Below are 22,237 nucleotides of genomic sequence, written 5' to 3'. Positions count from 1 at the left end.
CACCTGCAACCTATATCTTGAGGAAATACAGAAAATCATTCTACAACCAATGTTAGCAGAAGATGAGACTCTGAAAAACATTTTCTCTGAAACACCCATTTTGGCCATTAGACAACCACCAAAGCTCCAACAAAAATGAATCAACAGGAAACTACCTATTGATGGGAAAAATAAAGAAAAAGGGACCAGACAATGCAAAAAACTTTGCTGCGAACTGTGCCAGCACATATGCACAGACAACAAAGCCACCCACAGTAAAACCTACAGCTGAAAGACCATACTCCTGCACATCCAGCAATCTTGTATACATTTTAACAAAAATTTGAGGACAAAAGAAAATGAGAATTTTGAACATGCTTTTATAACCAAATATAATGTCCACGCCAAAAAAAATTGAAAACATTGGCACATTTTAAAAAGTGATAACATATTAGGGAAAATCATTCCTGACTGTCCAACTGTCATTTACAGAAAGGCAGACAATGAAAAGCCAGCTTGTACCTAGTTTACTCCCAATAAAGATAAAAATTAAAATGGTATATCAAAAAAGGTTGCCAGGAAAAAAGTTTTTTTTTCGATGTGGCCATTGTTCAACTTCTATACATCAAACATAAAATACTAAAACCTTTATGGGCACATATACACAGAGGGAATATAGGATAATAAATGTATACAATTCTCTTCTTCATATCTAATTGACATGCTACAATACATCGGCAGAACAACATGTGGGCTGCACGTTAGAATACAAGAGCATTTTTATAATATTAGAAAGAAGAAGGTTCCTAGACACTGTAATTTGTGCCCTAAATTTCATTGGAACAATTTTAAAGCAATAGGGATAGAATGAGTAGAAATAAACTGGAGAGGAGGAAATAGATCTTTAGAATTTGCAAAAAAAGTAGCACAATCTATTTTTAATTTAAAAACCTTACAATTTGGCCTCAATATGGATATAGATCTAGCTGGTTTAATTTAGTTGATTTAGTTGATCGTGGCAATATTTAATATTTTCTCTCTTATCTAAATATGTTTTTTTCTTTTGGGTGAATTGCACACTGTTTTTGTATAGTTTTTTGTCTGATCTGGATTTGTACTGGATAAGCCAAAACATCTTTAAGGTTTCTTGGTTTTTATGCATAAGAATTAACCAGTGCTATGCATCCTATGTTTATATGTTTTATATATATTTTTCATTATCATTATTTTCATTATTATTTGTGATGAACTGAGCCTCGTCACGTGTTCTTGGAGGGGCCTGCTGGCCAGCCTCTTACCAAAATACTATGGACCCTTAACCCCTTAAGGACAGAGCTTCGGAAGATTGTCTTTCACTTTATGACAACGGCATTTTTTGCATTTTTTGCTGTTTGCGTTCAACTGCAATTTACATTTGACTAATTTATTGCACCGACGCATATTATATACCGTTTTTTAAAGGACAGAAAGGGCTTTAATTTGATGTAACATATATATACATAAATGCTTATTTATTATAAAAAAATACAGAAAAATGCAAAAAAATGAAAATTTTGTGTGTTTTTTTACAGTTTTTGCAATAATAATGTGTGCACAATTAGTGCAGGTTAAGGAAAGTAATTAAAAATAAATTCATTTAGTTGTTCTGATTTACAGAATATATAATGTGTCTGGCATTTTAAGTTTTTTTTTTGTAGTTACAGGTCACAAAGCACAAGGAGTAAAATAAACTTTTAATGTGGAGCGATTTTAGAATTTGGTGTGTGTGTCTTGTAAGCTTAATAGCCATAAAAGAAAACAAAATTTCCACACAAAAGTATATATTTATATAAAGTAGACATTACAGGCTATTTACCTAAGGTTGTTTTGACACTTTCTACGTAACCATTTCACCGCCAACCTCTGCTAAATATTGGAGTAAAATTGATTTTTTTTGGGTTTTTGGCACGCAAACTTATAACAAAGAACTTCTCGTGTATTTTGTAAAGTTGGTGTGTGCTATTCCTGTACAAAGTTTTATTTTGTGTTCAGTTACATCTGCTGAGTAAAATGACACCCCCATTGTATGTCTTTGGCACTATTTCGTGAAGCTACAGTGCCATATAGGAGACATGTCCTTTTCAGTATTCACAGTAGAATTTTGAGAGACGGATTTAATGAGCCTATGCTTCCATTTGGGGTATTATAACAGTTTGACTGTTCAAAAAACCCCCACAAAGGCCTACCATTTGTAAAAGTAGACACTCCAGGGTATCTCATAAGGTGCATATTGTGCCTTAACATGCCCCCATTTTTTCACCAATAGATGCCAAAGTATGTGGTAAAAAATAATTTTGTGCTTTTTTTACATATGGATTGTATTTGTGCTGGGCATTTTGTATATTTCACATGTGCCACTAAGTTCAAACCCCCCAAATTATGTTCAGCTAAGTCTTCTGAGTAAAATGACACCCCAATTGTATGTCTTTGGCACTATTTCGTGAAGTTACAGTGCCATATAGGAGACCTGTCCTTTTCAATACTCACAGTATAATTTTGAGAGACGGATTTAATGAGCCTATGCTTCCATTTGGGGTATTATAACAGTTTGACTGTTCAAAAAAACCCACAAAGGCCTACCATTTGTAAAAGTAGACACTCCAGGGTATCTCATAAGGTGCATATTGTGCCTTAACATGCCCCCATTTCTTCACCATTAGATGCCAAAGTATGTGGTAAAAAATAATTGTGTGCGTTTTTTACATATGGATTGTATTTGTGCTGGGCATTTTGTATATTTCACATGTGCCACTAAGTTCAAACCCCCCAAATGATGTTCAACTAAGTCTTCTGAGTAAAATGACACCCCCATTGTATGTCTTTGGCACTATTTCGTGAAGCTACAGTGCCATATAGGAGACCAAGCCATATCAGTTTTTACCGAACTTTGAATTTTGACGATGGGCCTATGTGCAATTTCCAAGCATCTTAGCAGGTTTTAAATTCAAACTACCCCACAAAGGCCTACCATTTCTTAAAGTAGACACCCTGGGGTACTTCAAAAGGTATATTCTAAACCTTAGTGTAGGATCATTTTTTTGTTAGTTTGTACCAAGTCTCGTTGCAATTAGCATTTTTGCCTGCCTTTTTGACACACACTTGGAGATGTTACTTTATATTTTGCTATCCTTATGTGTGCTATGGCAGTATAACACCTAATATGTTGCTTAGCTATGTCATCTTAGTGCAACGATACCCACATGTGTACCTTTTTCATGGTTATGTGGATGTTGAAGGGGCACATTGGAGACCAAGTCATATGAGTTTTTACCAAACTTTGAATTTTGACGCTGGGTCTATGTGCAATTTCCAAGCATCTTAGCAGGTTTTAAATTCAAACTACCCCACAAAGGCCTATGTCATCTATGTCATCTTAGTGCAATGATACCCCCATGTGTACCTTTTTCAGGGTTATGTGGATGTTGAAGGGGCACATTGGAGACACACCACTTCCATATTTTTCAAAAGTGGATGCTGGGCCCAAGTCTCATTTTAGCAGCTCAGGACTGCAAATTACCTCTCAAAGGCCACATATATTTTTAAGTATAAGCAGCTCATCAATTCAAATTATGAACAAGTGCATACTATTTGCTGTGAAAAGGGGGAATAGTTGAGGTAAACTTATCCGGGGGTAGTACCCAGTCATCTGCGTCCCGGGCAAAGCTGTCATGGATTCCGAAACCAAAACACAGACAGACCACAAAGAGAGAGAACACACAGAGAGAAACTTGTAATACCGGTCCTTAGAATGGCCGGGCTATACAAGCAGAGAATTGTCAAGGTACAAGCCGAGGTCAAAGGAGTAAAGAGAAACGGAACAACGATAGGACAAGCCGAGGTCAAGGATCAGAGAAGACAGGATAAACGGTAGACAAAGCCAAGATTCGGTAACCAATCAGACAGATAACTAAAATTACACCCCAAAACTGGTCTACTTATTCGGCCTGGGTGTGAAAATTTTTAAAACAATGGCCAATACATAGGCCGGGCTGAGAGGGGCAATCAGGGCAGTAATAGCTGGTCTCAACTCTTACGCCCCTCTTGTAACACACCCTGCACCTTTTCTGGGGGTTTTGTTTTTTAGGGGTTGGTGGAATCTTAAAGCAGAAGTGACCTGCCTCCATTATTCTGCTAGGCTCCACCGATGGTCTCCTTGTGAGGCATTCTAGCAGCTTAGAAATTAGCTCAAACTGGAAAGAAAGAAAAGTGCTTTTCAGCCCAGCATTTGCCTTTTTAAAAATGACAAAGGTATTGTGGATTGCCAACTGCACCAGGTATATGCCCACTTTTTTATACCATGCCCTGGTCTTTCTCATGATCAAATACGGCTGCATCAGTTGATCGGACAGGTCAACGCCCCCCATATGCCGATTATATTGCCGTATGCAGACTGGCACCCGTTTATATTCGTCTCTGCCACGAACTGCGACCCTCCGAGTGTTTTCACCATGGATGGTGGTTAAGATGAAAACATCCTTTTTATCCCTGTACTTGAGTGCCAGCAGTTCATTCTGGCAGAGAGCTGCTGTTTCCCCCCTTTTCATTTTTTTGTTCGCTAGAGCCTTTGGGAAACCTGTGCGACTCTTTCGAATAGTGCCACAGGCCACGGTCTCGAAGCAGTACAACATTTTTAACAGTGGGATGCTATTATAAAAGTTATCGATGTATAGATGATAACCTTTATTAAGTAGTGGCATTATTAAGTCCCAGACAATTTTCCCACTTGTCCCTACTATATCTGGGCACCCTGGGGGATCAAGGTGGCTATCCCTTCCTTCGTATACACGGAAGGTGTATACGAAGCCACTGCCACTTTCACATAGTTTATAAAATTTGATCCCATATCGGGATCTTTTGGATGGGATATATTGTCTAAACCCCAGTCTTCCCTTAAACTTCATTAAGGACTCGTCAATGGAAATGTTTTTATTGGGGGTATATATAGTGGCAAATTTACTGTTAAAGTGGGCAATTAAAGGGCGTATTTTGTAAAGAAGATCATACTGTGGATCACCTTTTGGGGGGCACTTGCTATTATCACTAAAGTGCATAAATCTTAGTATGTCTTCATATCTTTCCCTCGTCATTGTCTCGGCAAAAATGGGGGTATTGCAAATAGGATGTTTGGACCAATACATCCTAATTGTGGGCTTTTTAATTAGCCCCATTAACATGGTCAGTGCCCAGAATTGTTTTAATTCTGGCACACTGGTTGGGTTCCATCTCTGTTTCCTGGAGATAAGAGAGTCTGGATTGCGTGCCAGATATTGCTCCGCATAGAGATTAGTCTGGGTGACTATCTCCCCAAAAATCTCATCCCCCAAGAACAGCTGCATAACATCCAGCGCACTATAGGCAGACAGGTCAGCCTGTATGCCAGGATTGGCTGTAAACACTGGGATGTCTGGTGAAAAATTATTAGGGGGTACCCAGTCATCTGCGCCATGTTCAGCATTAGGGGAATCGTCGATTTCCCCTGATGGTCCTGCAGTATCTGGCACATAGTCCCTGTCCCCTGCGTCCCCTGCGTCACTCCCTGCTTCACTCTCTGAGGCAGTGTCAGTCGCCTCTGAGTCGGCCGCTAACAGGGCATAAGCCTCCTCTGCGCTATACTTCCTAAACATTGTTAATAGCGCTAACACAGCTAACAAAACTCTAACAAAAAATAATAATTTTTTTTTATTTTTTTATTTTTATTCCCTAATTCCCACTAAATTCCACCCACCAAAATAACTAAATCACAAATTAATAAAATCAAATAATAAAATTTAACCCCTTAGGGTTACAAAAAACAAAAAATTAACCCTTGAAAGTAAAAAAAAAAATAGATCACAGTAAAGTACTGTGACCTGTATATTGATCACTGCTAGCAGTGATCAAGCAGCAGGGAAAGGGTTATTTTTTATTTAAATAAAGGGTAAAGGGATTGGGAACTTTTTTTGAACCTTAACTATTCTTCTGGGACACAATGTAGCACTGATCCGTCTCTCTCCACTTCACAAACCCACACGAGGTGGAGGGAGGCGGATCAGATATCCCAGCAGCATTGTGACCGCTGTGACTGTCTGTCACAGCGATCACATGGGCTGGGATATCCGGATTTGCTGCTGCTGGTCTGCCCCTGACTCAGAGGGACCCAGCAACAGCATTAACCCCGCGATCGCCGGCACTGCGCGATCGCGGCGTTAATTTTAACACATGACGGACTAGGTCCGTCACTCGTCATTAACACTTTCCCCTGAGTGACGGACCTTGTCCGTCACTCGTCGTTAAGGGGTTAAAAAAAAACTATGTGAACAGACTTGGTTTGTGGGATTTTATATTTGGTGTGACGAAAGTAACCTTGTTACTGGCTTTTGGAGGGGCCTGATTGCCAGTCTCCTACCCTGTGACTATGGCCCCTGTGTAAAATCCTATTGGAAAACACCAATTGTGCCTCTTGGACTTATAACAGGCTCTGTTCATGCAATTGGGATATATGGTTCGTTTAACGAACAGCCGCACAAGACCCCTTGTTAAGCTTAATTGATACATGGTTGCCATTTCCACCTCTGTGGTCTAAGTGTTCGTCTTGGCGTCCACAATTCCTATGGATGACCACGAGGTGGCGGTCATCTTGTTCGCATAGACTTCATTCCAATGACGTGCATTATATCGTTACTTGATTCAGAAAGTATGGTTACTTTGGTAGCAGACTCTATAATATATTGTATAAAACCTGATCATGTTCAGAAAAACGAAATTATCTGTGTTCATGGTGATAAAAAAAGAATACTCCACTGCGGAAGTAAATATTGGAACCTAGTATGGAACTTTAAATTACAGAGTGATTGTAGTGCCTAGATTGGCCCATGAGGTAGTGATAGGTAGAGTTTTTCCATATTTTCTAGAATTAGGGTTGTGGCGGAACCAGCCCCGCCACTTGTGCCTGGAGAGGACTGCTTGCCAGCCTTTTGCCCTGCGACTATGGCCCTGGGATGTATTGCCATTCTAGGAAGTGATTTGGGCATATTGTATTTTATTATGCTGCTACTGGCCCTTTAAGAACCATCTGGGGACATACTGTGGAGTTACTGGGTGGCCACCATTTCATGTATCAGAGGCACATGGTGAGAACAATGGATGAGGCACATGGTGAGAACAATGGATGGCGGACATTTTAACTCACAGACACTGTTGTGACTTTTCTACACGGTGCCATCTCGCCGGTATTTGGTGCACAAAGACATCGTGCAGTAGTTTTAAACTATACAACAGGGGACACATTATACAGTAATTATTTTTTATATAATCTGTATATGTTATGCGGAATCTACATTAAACTGTATCTTCCAAACTACTGAATGGATCTGGCTGAATTTTGGATATGTGGCGCACCCAGATCCCCCGGTTCTGAGGATATACTTTATGTGGGGTTATTGCATGTTTCGGGGTCTCTGTAATATGTTTTATAAAACTGTATTTCTCTGTCTGTGATAATTATATTACCAATTGTGTTCAGTAATCGTATCACAGGCAGAGGGGGGGATTTTGTGTGGGAGTGTCTGTGTGTATTGTACGTATTGATTGGTTGTTCTGTAAAACCTTGTGGGCAGTACTATGTTTGTGGATTGGGAATAAAAGAGGCTGTATGTGCCAGTACAGTCAGTTCTGCTTTGACCTCAAAACGAAGTGTCATCTCGTTATTGGGGGAATTGGATTGTAAGCTGATTGCCAGGAGTGTAAGCTGATTGAATGCTTTTCCTGTTCAGCTGTCTACAGCATTCATATGCTTGAGAGCATTCGTATACTTTTCCGGTTCGGTGGTTGTGGTGTCTGCTGCAGTGCTTGGAGTCCTCAGGAAGCGCTAGGAGCATCCTTCAATGGAGGTACCCAGTCGGGGTGCCCGTTGATCTGTTACAATGTGCATCTATAGAAAAGACAGGCCAAAGTAAATCAGAAATTAGTTAGTCTGCCGAGGATTTGACTTGGATTTTGACCACTGTGACAGACAAATAGGGAAACGTTAAAGATACTGCCCTAAATCAGTATTAGTAGGAGGTAGACCTTCTCAAGCTAGTGATGAGCACTGCAGACAAGGATAATGACGTATTTGATGTGGGGATCAGTCTGGGTAACTTTATAAGCTCCCAGTGGTAAGATCCCACTTTAGTGACAGCTAGAAAAAGTTGTAAATGGTGTTGCTACTCAGCCAGGAGAAGCCCTGCAGTTCCCCTATTTTGAAGTACACAATGACTTAATTTATTGTGTAGAAAATAAAGATTCAGATATCATTAAGCAGCTGTTGGTTCCACAGACTTACCAAAACACAGAACTAAAGAAGAGGGGGGCACCTGGGAGTAAAAAAAAAAAAAAAAAAGAGAGTCCTTACAAGGTTTTATTGGCCTGGAATATTTGCTTTGATAACAAATTATTGCTCCTCATGTCCACTGGTAAAATCCGCTAGGGGGCATCAGTATATACTAGTCATCTTGGACTATGCAATTTGCTACCTTGAGGCCCTTGTGTAATACCTCTGCAAAATTAATATCTAAGGAACTTGTGTTTATGTTTAGTAGGGTGGGTATCTCTTAATGAATCCTTTACAGACAAGGGGACCCCTTTCGATGTCCAGGGTCACAAAATAGCTGTGCAGGCTCCGGCAGGTTAAACATCTTAAGACCTCAGTATATTATTATTATTATTATTATTTATATAACATCAACAAATACCACAGCGCTGTACAATGGATGGACTAACAAACATGTAATTGTAAGCAGACGAGTTGGATGCACAAGAACAGAGGGGTTGAAAGCCCTGCTCAATGAGCTTACATGCTAGAGAGAGTGCAGTAAAGTGGCAAAAAATGAAAGGTATATCTACACAGACTGATGGTTTAGTAGAGAGGTTCAACAATATCCTTAAGAGTATGCTACGTAAGATAATTGATGCCGATTGGAAAAATTGGGATTTTTTTATTGCCATGTTGTGGCGGCTACTCAGGTAGGGACACGAGTCTCGCTGCCAAGGATGTTCTTTCCCCTTCCCAGTATCTCAGTCAGCGCCGTCTTCAATGATTATAGAAGGATAAAGTGATATAGCTCTTTCCCCCAGACATTAGCTGATACTTAATGCTAGGAGTAATCTGGCACATTCAATTTATACACAGACACCCAGCATGGAGTCTCCATACAAAGAAATGCAAACCCCTCCCAGGCGTCCCTGTGTCTGGGAGATAATAGAGTCAGTTACAGGGAACCACATAGAAAATACCCCAAAACCACACTCAATGTCCACAGGATCCCCATAAGACTTATATCCCCGAATAGCCTGGATCTGAGTACCCAAGTTGTCCAAATAGTGCGTGGGTCCATTTGGTGGAACACAATCACCATTGGGGTAAATTGTTGCCTGGCTGGCCACGAGGTTGTAGCCCACAATAGCTCCATGGAGAAAAGGCTGCAGCCGGTCATCTTTCAGGAGTTCCTGTGCACATAAAACCGAATGCTCCTGCCTGACTCTAGGGAGAAAATGTTCCTCTTGTTTGCATGAGTCTTTTTCCCGATAAGTGCTCTCCTTGCTTATCTGGGAGGGAAGCAGGTGGCAGTCTTTGCGAAGGTAGCGTTTCCGTGTGACAGAACACCCTGTCACTGGAATACTGTGTTTCCTTACTATTCATTGTTTTCTTCGATAAATACCATGTACACATATTTTTTTTACCCAGACTACCCGCATGCTTATTAACCTCATTCACCCCTGTTAACACCTCAATAACGATTCACACCTCAGTGTTGTAAGGGGTCAGCTGGGTGGCCGCTGTTAGTATGCATGAACAAAGGGGTGGTGGCCATCTTGTTTGCACGAACGCAGGCAGTGGTGTTTGGTTGTCGAATGCATGGAACAAAAATGGACACTCATAGTTACATATAGTTCATAGTTATATAGCTGAAAAGAGACTTGCGTCCATCAAGTTCAGCCTTCCTCACATATGTTTTTGCTGTTGATCCAAAAGAAGGCAACAAACCTAGTCTGAAGCGCTTCCAATTTTGCAACAAACTAAAAGAATCCCTTCTTGACCCCAAAATAGCAGTCAGATGTCTCCTTGTATCAAGCAGCTATTACCCCCTTAATTAGAAATTATATCCCTGTATGTTATGTTTTTGCAAGTTGTGGCGAAAGTAACCTCGCCACTGGGTTTTGGAAAGGTCTGCTTGCCAGCCTCTTTCCCTGTGCCTATGGCCCCCGGGGTGTATTGCCTTTTAAAAACACTATTTGTGCATATTGGGACTTAGCACAATGCCCCTTTCAAACATGTGGCGGCGGCCATCTTAAATCGTCCAGCAGTGTTTTGTCGTTGAGTGTATAGAACTGTTTTGGGCATGGGACCATTTGCATGGTGGGGCAAAAATAAGACTTCCAGGAAATTCCTGAACCCCTGAACCGATCTGGGTGATTTTTGGATATGTTGTTCACCCAAATCGGGGCTACCAGGGGACATGTTGTATTTTGGGGTACTTTTTGGGGTTTGTAAAAATTTATGTTTTTTCTGCTTAGAGTTAATTGAGTTAGTCCATTGTCTTTGTTAATTATATCACAGGCAGATGGAAGGGATTGTGTACACTGCATGGGAGTGACTGAATGTAAAACTATGTTTTTATTGGCTTGTTGTTCCTGTGTCCTTGTGCCGCACAAGGTCCACCTGGGTGGTAACTGTGACAAACTACCCTTCACCACTGGCTTTTGGAGGGGCCTGATTGCCAGCCTCTTGCCCTGTGACTATTGCCCCTGGGGGTATTGCCGTTTAAAAACCCTATTTGGGCTTATGGGGTTTTAATACAGTATTTCTGCCCCAAGATTATGGGCCCTGCAAAAAGACATGCTAAAAAGGGTCTTCCATGGGGAAATGTGCCTCTTCCCCTCCCCCTTTTTCCTGTCCTATTGTTCTCCAGCAGGGCGTTGTCCCAGGTACACTGCCAGACCAGTTGAAACTGGCTGCTTTGTCCCTCCTTAATCTCCCATCAGCCCTTGCTATTGTCTGACCCCACCCTTATTTGTACTATAGTGCACTTTTAACATTGGACATATTGAGCACTCAGATCCAAGCTATCTGAGGATATGTTGGACCTATAGGTTAAACATGTTATTATAAGAATTATGTATTTTGATGTGGTTTATGTAACAGTTTTTTGACTTAGAGATATTTCCTGTACCTGGAGATAATTAAGTTACCACAGACACTTTAGCCAATTGTCTCCAGGATATAGAGCTGCACAGCCTAAATCTGTGGAACTGTTTTGGGCATGAAAGACAGGCTTGCGGTCGGTCAAATGTGACTTCCATAAAACTTTTGAACCCCTGCTCTGATCTGGGTGATTTTTGGATATGTTGTTCACCCAGATTAGGGCTATCCAGCGATTGATACACATGTTTGTGTTTTGGGGTGTTTCTGGACTTTGGGTAAAAGTGGATATTTTCTGCCTGTGGATAATTAGGTTATTCCATTAGCTAGCTTAATTATATCACAGGCAGAGAGGAGGGCTTGCTGACTGTATGTGGGAGTGTTACTGTGTTAATTATTGTTCCTATTGGTTTGGTAACTTTGTGTCCTGTGCTCTACAAGGTCCACGTGGGTGGTAACCTTGTGGGGAAAATGTGTATAAAAGAAATGCCTTTGTGCTCAATAAACAGATCATCTTGTACCTTCATGAAGTTTCGGCTCATGTTTGGGGGATTGGAGAATTACCCACACTCTGGGGATTGCTATATAAGAGCTTGTTCCTGTTCCTGCTCTCTCAATTTAGGAGTGGTCTACCTACTGGAAGCTGGTCCCTGGTCTTGGGCTCAGAGTAGGAGGAAGACGGTGAGACCCCAACCGAGCTGTAGCGATTCGGCGTGGTCTGCGGTGGTTATGGTGTCTAGTGGAGTGCTTGGAGCCCTCAGGAAGCACTAGGAGCATACGTCAAATGGAGGTACCCAGTCGGGGTGTCAGGCGATTCGTTACAGTGGTGGCAGCGGTGGGATGGCGTCCTAGTGCGAGGAGAAGCAGCAAAAGGGTGAATCATATTGAGGGCAACGCTAGTATTCATACAACGCCCTTGTTTACTACAGCCTTGGCGCAAGCAAACATGATGTTTTGAGGGCGCCACTTACCAGGATGAGGTAAAGAGGCTGTTATTTAGGTATGGTCCGAATCCTTCAATGGAGGCGATTGTGGCAACCATGTACAAGCTGGACGAGGAGAACCGAGTGGCACAGCTTTTCGAGCTCAAGTTATACGCAATATTGCAGGGCTGCGCCAAATAAGGGTAGATAGTCCAGTAAAGTATTGATAGGGTGCCAATAGATGGTCTAGGATACTTGATAGAGTTCCTCTGTGGATGCGTCTAGTGTAGACCGTTCCGTATATGAAAATACAAGAGAGGTAGAGGCGTCTAATGGTATAGTATGAAAGTTCAGGGTGTGATAGGTAACAAAATGTAGAGAACTCACATTCAAGAGAGCTATGGCCAGCTCTGGTGTGGATTGCGTACAGCGGTATAATCCCCACTTATAGGATATGTAGGGAGGGGGTCTCCGTCAACACCGTCTGGTAGTCCAGAACTCGGAAAGGAAAGACAGAAAGCGACAATAGTGCTCTCAATTTTGATGTGGTTCAGTGTGCAGATAAGAAGAGGTAAAAAAACTCACATTTGAGGGAGCTATGGCCAGCTCTGGTGTGGATAGCGTACAGCGGTATAATCCCCGCTTTGGGATTTAGGATTTGTAGCGGCGATACGTCCGTCAGCACCGTCTGGTGATCCAAGGCTCCAATATAGAAAAATAAAAAGCAGCAATAGTGCTCTCAATTGTGATAGGTTAAGAGAGTAGTAGAGGAAATAAAATAATACTCACAAAGATAGAGCAGAGGTACTGCTCTATGGATAGGCGCTGGTGGTATGATCCCCACCTAGGATTTCTTGGAGTACTGGAACTTTAAAATTGCCAGTGGAAGTAAAAGTAACCAGGAAAGGTTAAAATGCCAGGAAAAGGTAAAAACAAGTTTAAAGTGCATAGAGAGTGCAATAAAAAGAGGATTGGTACAATAAAGTTGCCAAAAAACCTTTATTGATCTAAAATACACAATAAAATACAGAATTAATAACCATAAACGCGTTTCACCATAAGTGGCTTCTTCAGAATGGGATCCCTATTCTCTACATTCAATTTCATCTGCCATTTTAGTGCTCAGTCCCCCAATCTATCAAAATCCCTCTGCAGCAAAGCAAATACCCTGCTCATATTTTATTACGTTACAACGTTTTTTGTCATCTGCAAACAATAAAACTTGACTTTCAATGCCTATTGCAAGATCATTTATAAATATGTTGAATAGAAGCGGTCCCAAAACAGAACCCTGAGGGTCACTGTGACAAACTGCCCTTTGTCCCAGGCTTTTTATGCAACAAACTGCCTTTTGCCCAGGCTTTTGGAGGAGCCTGATTGCCAGCCTCCTGCCTTATGACTATGGCCCTGGCATGTATGGCCCTTTAAAAACATTATTTGGGCATATTGGATTGTAACACACTTTTTCTGCCCCTTTAATACCATGAGAAAATGTGCCTCTTCCCCTCCCCCGTTTTCCTGTCTATTGTTTCTCCAGCAAGGCGTTGTCCCAGGGACACTGCCAGACCAGTTTAAACTGGCTGCTTTCTCCCTCCTCAATCTCTCATCAGCCCTAGCTAAACTTTAACCCCATGGCAATTTTATTCTGTTTGTGGGATCTGAACGCTGTTTGGATATATTGAGCGCTCAGATCCAAGCTATCTGGGGATTCTGTTCAGTTTAATAGGAATTATATATTTTTATGTATTTTTACTGTTGTTGTAAATGGAGATATTCCCTGTACCTGGAGATAATTAAGTTATCACACCCACTTAAGCCAATTATCTCCAGGGTAAAGGATAAGATAGACGGGCTGCAAAGCCTAAATTTGTGGAACTGTTTTGGGCAGGAAAGCCATGCTTGCAGTCAGTCAAATAGGACTTCCACCTAACTTTTAAACCACTGGACCAATTTGTATGATTTTGACATATGTTTTTATACTGCTTTTGTGAATTGCATGTATGGTTTGGAAGTTATGAATATTGTGTAAATCTGTATATTTTTCAGCCTGTGATAATTAAGTTAGCCCATTGTGTTTAGTAATTATATCACAGGAGGCAGAGGGAAGGGTGTGTGTGCCTTGGCTGGGAGTGTCTGACTATATTGCAATGTCTTTGATTGGCTGTTCCACAAGACCACGTGGGTGGTAACCTTGTGGAAAATATTGTATAAAAGAAAGTCCTTTGGTGCTCATTAAACAGACCTGCTTGACCCTTTCTTGAAGTCTTGGCTCATGCTTGGGGGAGGGGATAACTACACTCTGGGGATTGCTATAATCACAGCAGAGTAAGCTCTTGTAAGACCTGTTCCTGGTTCCTGCTCTCTGGTTTTAGGAGAGGTTTACCCACTGGAAGCTGGATCCTGGCCTTGGGTCCAAAATGGGTGAAGGACGGCGCGAACCCGGTCGCAGCTGCATCGCTGGAAGTGGGGTCTGCAGTGCTGATGGTGTCGGTTGGAGTGCTTGGAGTCCTCAGCAAGCACTAGGAGCATCGATTGGCGGAGGTACTCGGTCGGAGTGCCAGCGTTCCGTCACAGACACCACTTACCACTTTTGTCCAGCCTGAAAATTTACCATTAATGTTGTACTCTATCCTTAAACCTTGGAACACTAACCTATTGTGAGGAACCGTATCAAATGCCTTGGCAAAATCCAAGTAGATCACTGTGACGAGACCAATCTCGCCACATTGCATTGGAGGAGCCTGGTTGCCCGCCTGCTGCCTTTGGACTATGGCCCTGGGAGATTGGGCCCTTTAAAAACAGTGTTCGGCACCTAAACTATGGTACTATAAACGGACACTTATCTGCACGAACACCGCTGAGCCGTCCGTCTCCTGGTTCCCATTCGTGAGGATGTAGCCGAACAGCCATACCTTCGGTATTTCTATGTGAACTGTGATAACCCAGATAGCTAGGCCATGGAGCCTATTCGTGTGATTAAAGACTTTGGCTCCATGGCGATTAAACTGTATTTGTGTGGTCTGGGTGCCATTCACCTAATAATGTGCACCCAGATCTGAGCTATCTGGGGATATGTAACATGTCTGTGTTTGGTGTAATAAAAGTGACTTTATATATTTTAAAACATAATCCTGTATTTAGGTCCCCACATGTGTAATGGAGTTTTGTCTTTGACCTGGGAGATAATTGGATTACTTCTCCAATTATCTCCAGGGCAGAAGGGAGGAAGCCAGGATGCATTGTGGGGATGTTTTACTTCTATTTGAGCCAGATTAAAATACTGCCAGCCAGGGGGAACAAAAGATACTTTTACTAACTTTTGAACCCCTGGTCTGATTCATGCCATTTTTTAATATGTCGTTCCCCTGAATGGATTGATTGTGGATATGTATTTTTATGTGAATGTGATGTATGGTTTTAGAGTTATGAAAGTTGGGTAAAAAGTATGTTTTAACTGTATGTATAATGGGATTATGTGTCACACTAAGGGGAGGGGATGTGTGGGTTGCACCTGTGATACTATTGGTTATTTTATGCCTCCCCCTGGGTGTGGCCTGCATGTGTACACTTGTAATAAAAACCAGGCTGGGTGTGCCAGCACCTCAGACCACTGCTTGACCCTCAACACGGAGCCTTGTCTCGTTCTTGGGGGGATTCACTGTATGCTGTTGGAGATTGATTGCTAGGAGTGTAAGCTGATGTCTGCTTTTCCTGTTCGTCTGCTAGCAGCTATTCGTGAGGTTCCAGTTTGGAGTGCTATTTTGTATCCAGTTCGGGAGTTTGGTGTTCTGCAGTAGCTGTGCCTGTCTCTCAGAAAGGGGCATATTGCCTAAACGGATTTTAACCCCTTGTTTGCTGAAACGGTCCGTAACAATCACATCCACTGCAACACCCTGATCTATACTTCTTGAAAATGTAAATACAGAGGTCCACTTATTTCCCCACTTATCTCCTTAAGTACTCGTGGGTGAACACGGTCAGGCCCCGGAGCTTTATTTACATTAATTTTCTTTAACAGCTGTAGCACCTTGTCTCGTCCAATTACCAAGTTATCTGCAAATTTTTTGCAGCAATCATTTGCACATCTCTCGCCATAGGATCCTCATTAATATATGCTAAAGAAAAATAGTTATTTAAAATGTCTGCCTTTTCCTGGTCTTCATTAGCTAACAGACCAGTCTTTGTTTCCAGTGTACCTACACTTTAATTTTTTTTTTTTTTAGAATTGATGTACTTGAAAAACAATTTGGGGTTGGTTTTGCATTCTTTGGCTATCAATTTCACATTTTCTAGTTTAGCTACTTTAATTGCCTTTTTGCAAGCATTGTTGGCTTCCTTATATCTTATATAGGATGCCTCTGATTTGTCCGATTTAAATGCTTTAAATGCCTTAAATGCCCTTTTCTTATTTTTAATCTCTTGTTTTACTTCTCTACTAAGTCACATTGGTTTCAATTAGTTTCTTTTACAATTATGGTGAGAAATGTACCTTTCTAATATTTGTTTGAATAGTTTCCATTTATTCTCAGTGTTTTTTCAAGGTGTTTATGCCAGTCAATATGTTGTAGAGCTGCCCTAATCTTATTGAAATTGGCTTTTTACAAATTATAAGTTTTAGTACACCCTACTTGACCTTGCGAACACCGCTGAACTTCCATCCCTGCCTGCGTTTGTTTATTTGCAACCTGGATGAGCACTGTTTGGTGGAATCGCTCGCATGGATTAGGTGAACACTATCTGCCTACCAGCTAAAGCATACATTTGGTATTTTATTCGTTTTCGTACTCCCGAAAGAGACCGAAAAACTTTACCTCAAAACTTTACCCCAGTGGCGATTCGGCTGTGGTGGTGGGATCTGATCGCTTTTTTATATGTTGTGCACTCAGCTCCAGGCTATCTGAGGATATAAGACTTAAAGGAACACTATAGTCTCCTTAATTACTTTAGCTAAATAAAGCAGTTTTAGTATATAGATCATTCCCCTGCAATTTCACTGCTCAATTCACTGTCATTTAGGAGTTAAATCACTTTGTTTCTGTTTATGCAGCCCTAGCCACACCTCCCCTGGCTATGATTGACAGAGCCTGCATGAAAAAAAAACTGGTTTCACTTTCAAACAGATGTAATTTACCTTAAATAATTGTATCTTAATCTCTAAATTGAACTTTTAATCACATACAGGAGGCTCTTGCAGTGTAGCAAGCCATTAACATAGCAGGGGATAAGAAAATCTTAATAAACAGAACTTGCAATAAAGAAAGCCTAAATAGGGCTCTCTTTACAGGAAGTGTTTATGGAAGGATGTGCAAGTCACATGCAGTGAGGTGTGACTAGGGTTCATAAAAAAAGGGATTTAACTCCTAAATGGCAGAGGATTGAGCAGTGAGGTTGCAGGGGCATGTTCTATACACCAAAACTGCTTCATTAAGCTAAAGTTGTTCAGGTGACTATAGTGTCCCTTTAAATGGGTACCTGGTTGATATATGTCTGTTTTGGGTTTTTTCAGTACATGAGAGATTATTGAGTTATAGTTTTTTCTCACACAATTATTTCTACAAAATACCCTGTAATTTTCTGTAGGAAACCGTATGTAGGGGGTCTATGCATAACATGCTGTGTGTGGCCCCTAATAAAATCAGTTCACTCCTAGCATTCAGTCTCGATTAATGTCTGTGGGGTAAAGCTATACCTGCTCTGGAATTATACTTCTTGGGAAACTATACTCATTATTACTACTACTATTGGATTGTTTCTATCTGGGTGGCCGCCACAGTCCGATCAAGTTCCATACAGTTGACGTCCAAGTACCGCTACCTGCATTCACGAGACAAAATGGCTTCCATTCCACAAAACACGTGCGTTTGGTCATACGAATGGCGGCCACTCAGAAGAGCACTTAAGTTAATGTGTTCATTGAAGTTAATGAGCCAGGGGGTGGTCTGGTTTCGGGAGGTATAAGAGGGGAAAACAGGTCTTAATATTATAACCTAACAACCTGGGATATAAACGAAATGTAAGGCAAATAAGTGACACAGTGTTCTGTCACACTGCTTCCCCCTTGCATATTGCACTGGCAGACCCCTTTTGGGTCAACTTGGGGATGTCTGGGAAGTATTCTTTAGTTCGTGAGCTCTGTCTGCCGTGACAACACATTAGCGTTGCCATTTTGCTTTCTGTTCTGGTAGTGAAATCGTCCCCGGCCACCCGGTTAAGCCACACACATTGGGTTGTGATAAGTTATTATGAAAGCTCGTCCATACAGGTAAGGAGTTAGTTTCTTCAGAGCCCATACAAGTGCCAGGCATTCTTTTCTCTGGGTAGCAATTTCCTGTTGAGGTACGCGACAGGATGCTCTCCACCGTCTTCGTCAACTTGGCTTAGGACTGCCCCCAGTCCAAACATGGAAGCGTCTGTATGGACGATAAAGTGTTTGCTAGGATCTGGGGCAGCCAATATGTGGGCATTAACCAGTGCTTGCTTCAGTGACTGGAATGCTTGCTCACACCCTGGGGACCACAGTGCCTGCCTGGGTAGACTTTTCTTTGTCAAGTCAGTTAGGGGTTTAGCTAGGGTGCTGTAGTCTGGGACAAAGCATCTACAGTAGCCGGCTGTCCCTAAGAAGGCCATGACTTGTGTCTTGGGCAGTTTGCAACGGCTTCAATCTTAGCAGGCTCTTGCCGCTGCTTCACACACCCTACTCAATGTCCCAAATACTGCACTTCAGCCATAAAGAGATGACACTTGTCCAGCTTTAGAGTTAATTTAGCTGCTCTAATTTGGTTGAGAACCATCCCTACATGGGTCAGATGGTCTTCCCAGGAGTCACTATAGTTAGCTATGTCATCCAGGTATGCACATGAGAAATCCTGTAAGCCATCGAGGAGCCTATCTACCATACATTGGAACATGGCTGGGGCATTCTTCATCCCAAATGGCATGACCCGAAATGAAACAGGCCAAACAAGGTGACGAATGCTGACTTCGGGATAGTCTCCTTGGCCAGGGAAATCTGCCAGTAGTGTTTGCAGAGGTATATCGTGGTCAGATACCATCCCCTGGCTATGCAATCTCAACCATCCGGGACATAGGAGAAGCATCGATAACGGTCCGATCATTAAGTCACCTGTAGCCCACGCAGAAGCGAGTCATCCTGCTTCAGTACAAGTAATACTGGTGAAGTCTGCGTGAAGCCTCAATCAATCCTAGTTGGAGCATCTCTTGTATCTCCTTCCGCATCCCTTCCTAGAATGCATTTGGGATGCAGTAGGGGGGAAGTTTCAGGAGTGCTTGTCCCAGGGTCTCTACTTCGTGTACAGGTGACAAGGTCTGTCACTAAGCCTCCACTAGTTGGTGAGCCTGAGCTATTTTGTGGACAGTTAGTCGGTCCCCAGCAGTACTTGGGCTGTAGGGTTGGCTTGGGGGTCTTCCTCTAGTAGGTCAGGTAATGGGAGGCTGTCTAAGTCCTCAGAAGCTGAGGCACATACTGCAGCTACTTACTCCTGTCTCTCTTGGTACTCCTTGAGCATATTTATGTGGAAGGAGCATTTTACTCTCTCGTCTGCACAGCTGGCCACCACATAGTTGGTGTCACAAATCTGTTCTACCACCTTGTGAAGAGCTTGCCAAGCTGCCTGTAACTTATCGTGTTGGACCAGTTTCAGATCCAAGACCATTTATCCGACACAGAAGCTATGTTGTCGGGTACCATGATTGTCCCATTGTTGCCCCTGAGCCACCTGAAGGCTCTCTTTCACCATCTTGGCCAACTGTTCCATGTGATCACAGAGTTCCAGCACAAAGGGCACGATCCGAGTTCCCTCCCTCTCAGTCTCGTTTTCCCAATGTTCTCTGATGAATTTGAGTGGAACATGCATGAGTCGTGGTGACCAGTGGTGTATCCTGGGTTTTGTGCACCCCCCTGCCCTGCCGCGCCATCCCATACACCTACCCTCCCCCCTACTGCGCCCCCACCCCGCCTTTTAAATACACATATACACTCACTCACTGACAGACACATATACACTCACTAACAGACACATACAGTCACTAGCAGACACACACATTCACTAACAGACACGCACAAACTAAGAGTCACACACATAGTAACACACTCCCTAACACACACACACACTCACTAACAGACACACACACACTCACTAACAGACACACACACACTCAAACCTTTCTTCCTATAAATATCCCTGGATACTATTACCCTCTGTTTAGTTTCTCCATGCCCCTGATCTCACCCAATAAATATATCACCACACCTGGTATATGTGACAAAACGTGCATTTAGTACAGCTTGGCAGTGATGCTATCCTAGCACTACTCATGTTAACTCATGTTAATAAACTACAATTCCCATTACACTTACTCTGCCTAGGACATGTCAGATCATAATGTGAACTGAAACTCATCAACTTTGAGAAATGTATGAGTTAGTCAATAGCAATATACTATGTGTTCCATAGACCATATCAAAACTCACATAGGAGTCTTACTCTCATGACACTCAGCAAGCAGAATTCTCGGGCCTGTTGTGCTGAACGTGATGAGAGTTGGGTGCTAAGAATAAGTTAAAGATTCCATTTTGTAGCGGAAACAGATACAGATAGATTGTCATCAGCAAAGGAAGTCTTCTTGAAGGCAGCACACATTGTATGAGGTTTGTGTTGGGTCAGTGTCATGAAGGACGTGGTGCTTCATAGCATGTTAGTGGAAAAGACAGTCATGTTCCCCAGCTCGTGTACCACTTGCTGATTAATATTCTGTCACTGTGCCCCTCAGCATACAAATCATTGATCCCACCATGGGGCAGCTGACCTGCTGGGTGAGAATTGGGCCTCTATCTATAGAATTAGTTCACACGTCATAGTTCTAATGTCACCGCAGCCCTCCATATATTGTCTATACACCTACACATACACACACACACACACACACACACCCCTACACTCACACACACCCCTACACAAACGCTCACGTTTTCTTTTAAAAATACAATCCCCCCAGCCTCCTTACCTTTGGGAATGCTGGGGGGGTGGAGGGGGTTCTCCTTTTCTCTGGGGGTCCAGTGGCTGCTGGGCGGTCAGTCGGGTGGTGCTGGCGAGGGAGCACTTTCCCCTGAGCGCTCTGCTCAGCTCCCTCGCGCGCCGCAGAGTGATGCCAGGAGCCGGAATATGATATCAGGGGAAGTGCTCCCTCGCCAGCGCCGCCCGCCCAACAGCCCTCCCACCTGGCTTGTCAGTTAGCAGCCAGGCTAACAAGCAAATGCCTTGTTTGCCTCGCGGCTAATACGTCCCTGGTGGTGACCTCTTACCCTTCTCCCATATAAAGGTTCAAACGGAGTAAACCCCGTGGATCCCTGCTTGATAAGCAAATACAAGGTGCAGTAGGAATCTTTCCCAGTCTCAGCAAGCAAGGGTGAATGTCCTCAACATTTGCTTGAGCGTTCCATTGAACTGCTCGCAGAGGCTGTTTGTCTGTGGGTGGTATGGAGAACTCTGGATGGGTTTTATCCCACAAACCTTCCATAGCTGATGTGTGACCTCCGCTGTGTACTGGTTTCCCTGGTCCAAAAGAATCTTGTGGGGAAATCCAACTCGTAAAAAGATTTGTACCAGGGCATTCGCTACTGTCTCTCATGTATATTGGTCAGCGCGACCGCTTACAGGTAACAGGTGGCATAGTGGATAGACTTTTTACCCGACGGACTAGGCTTAGCTAGGGGTCCTACAAGCTGAATGGCTCCTCAATGATCGGCTTGGATTGTAGCCGAGACTTGGGGTGGTACCAGGGCAGCTGCAGCTCCGCTCATTGAATAGGCCCATTGATTTAATTAAAAAAAAAAACTACATTTTTTTACACAGTACTTTTAGGGTTGCCAGTTATTTCTCAGGTATTTCTTAGGGCTGCCAGGTATTTCTCAGAAGTATTTATCAGATATTTGAGGCTGCCTAGCCGGTGCCCGTATTGCAGTAATACCGGCAATACAAATGTCGGTCTCAGTATAAACTGAGATTATACTGGCACCGGCCAGTAGCTGGCGCTGTGTGTGTGGAGAGAGGCAGTGATAGGAAGTAACAGCATCTCCCGCCCTGCCTCTTTCTACTCACTGATCCGCGGGGGAGCAGCT

The 22,237-nt window shown here is 42.7% G+C and overlaps 1 protein-coding gene across 1 annotated transcript in view; it reads right to left on the bottom strand.

Annotated features, from left to right (window-relative positions):
* Positions 1–22,237, bottom strand: part of PCNX2 (pecanex 2) — a 3,673,975-nt gene that overhangs the window by 199,209 nt on the left and 3,452,529 nt on the right. Inside the window, exons 31-33 of the mRNA XM_063443387.1 lie at positions 15,766–15,794; positions 10,597–10,631; positions 3,295–3,335 (exon numbers count right to left, since the gene is read on the bottom strand). Coding sequence (XP_063299457.1) covers positions 3,295–3,335; positions 10,597–10,631; positions 15,766–15,794 — 105 coding nt within the window. The remainder of the gene's footprint in view (positions 1–3,294; positions 3,336–10,596; positions 10,632–15,765; positions 15,795–22,237) is intronic.

This window comes from Pelobates fuscus, chromosome 2, assembly GCF_036172605.1.
Source record: "Pelobates fuscus isolate aPelFus1 chromosome 2, aPelFus1.pri, whole genome shotgun sequence".
NCBI classification, from domain to species: Eukaryota; Metazoa; Chordata; class Amphibia; order Anura; family Pelobatidae; genus Pelobates; species Pelobates fuscus.
Note: the sequence above shows the minus strand (reverse complement) of the source record. Positions and strands in the feature narration are given on the sequence as shown.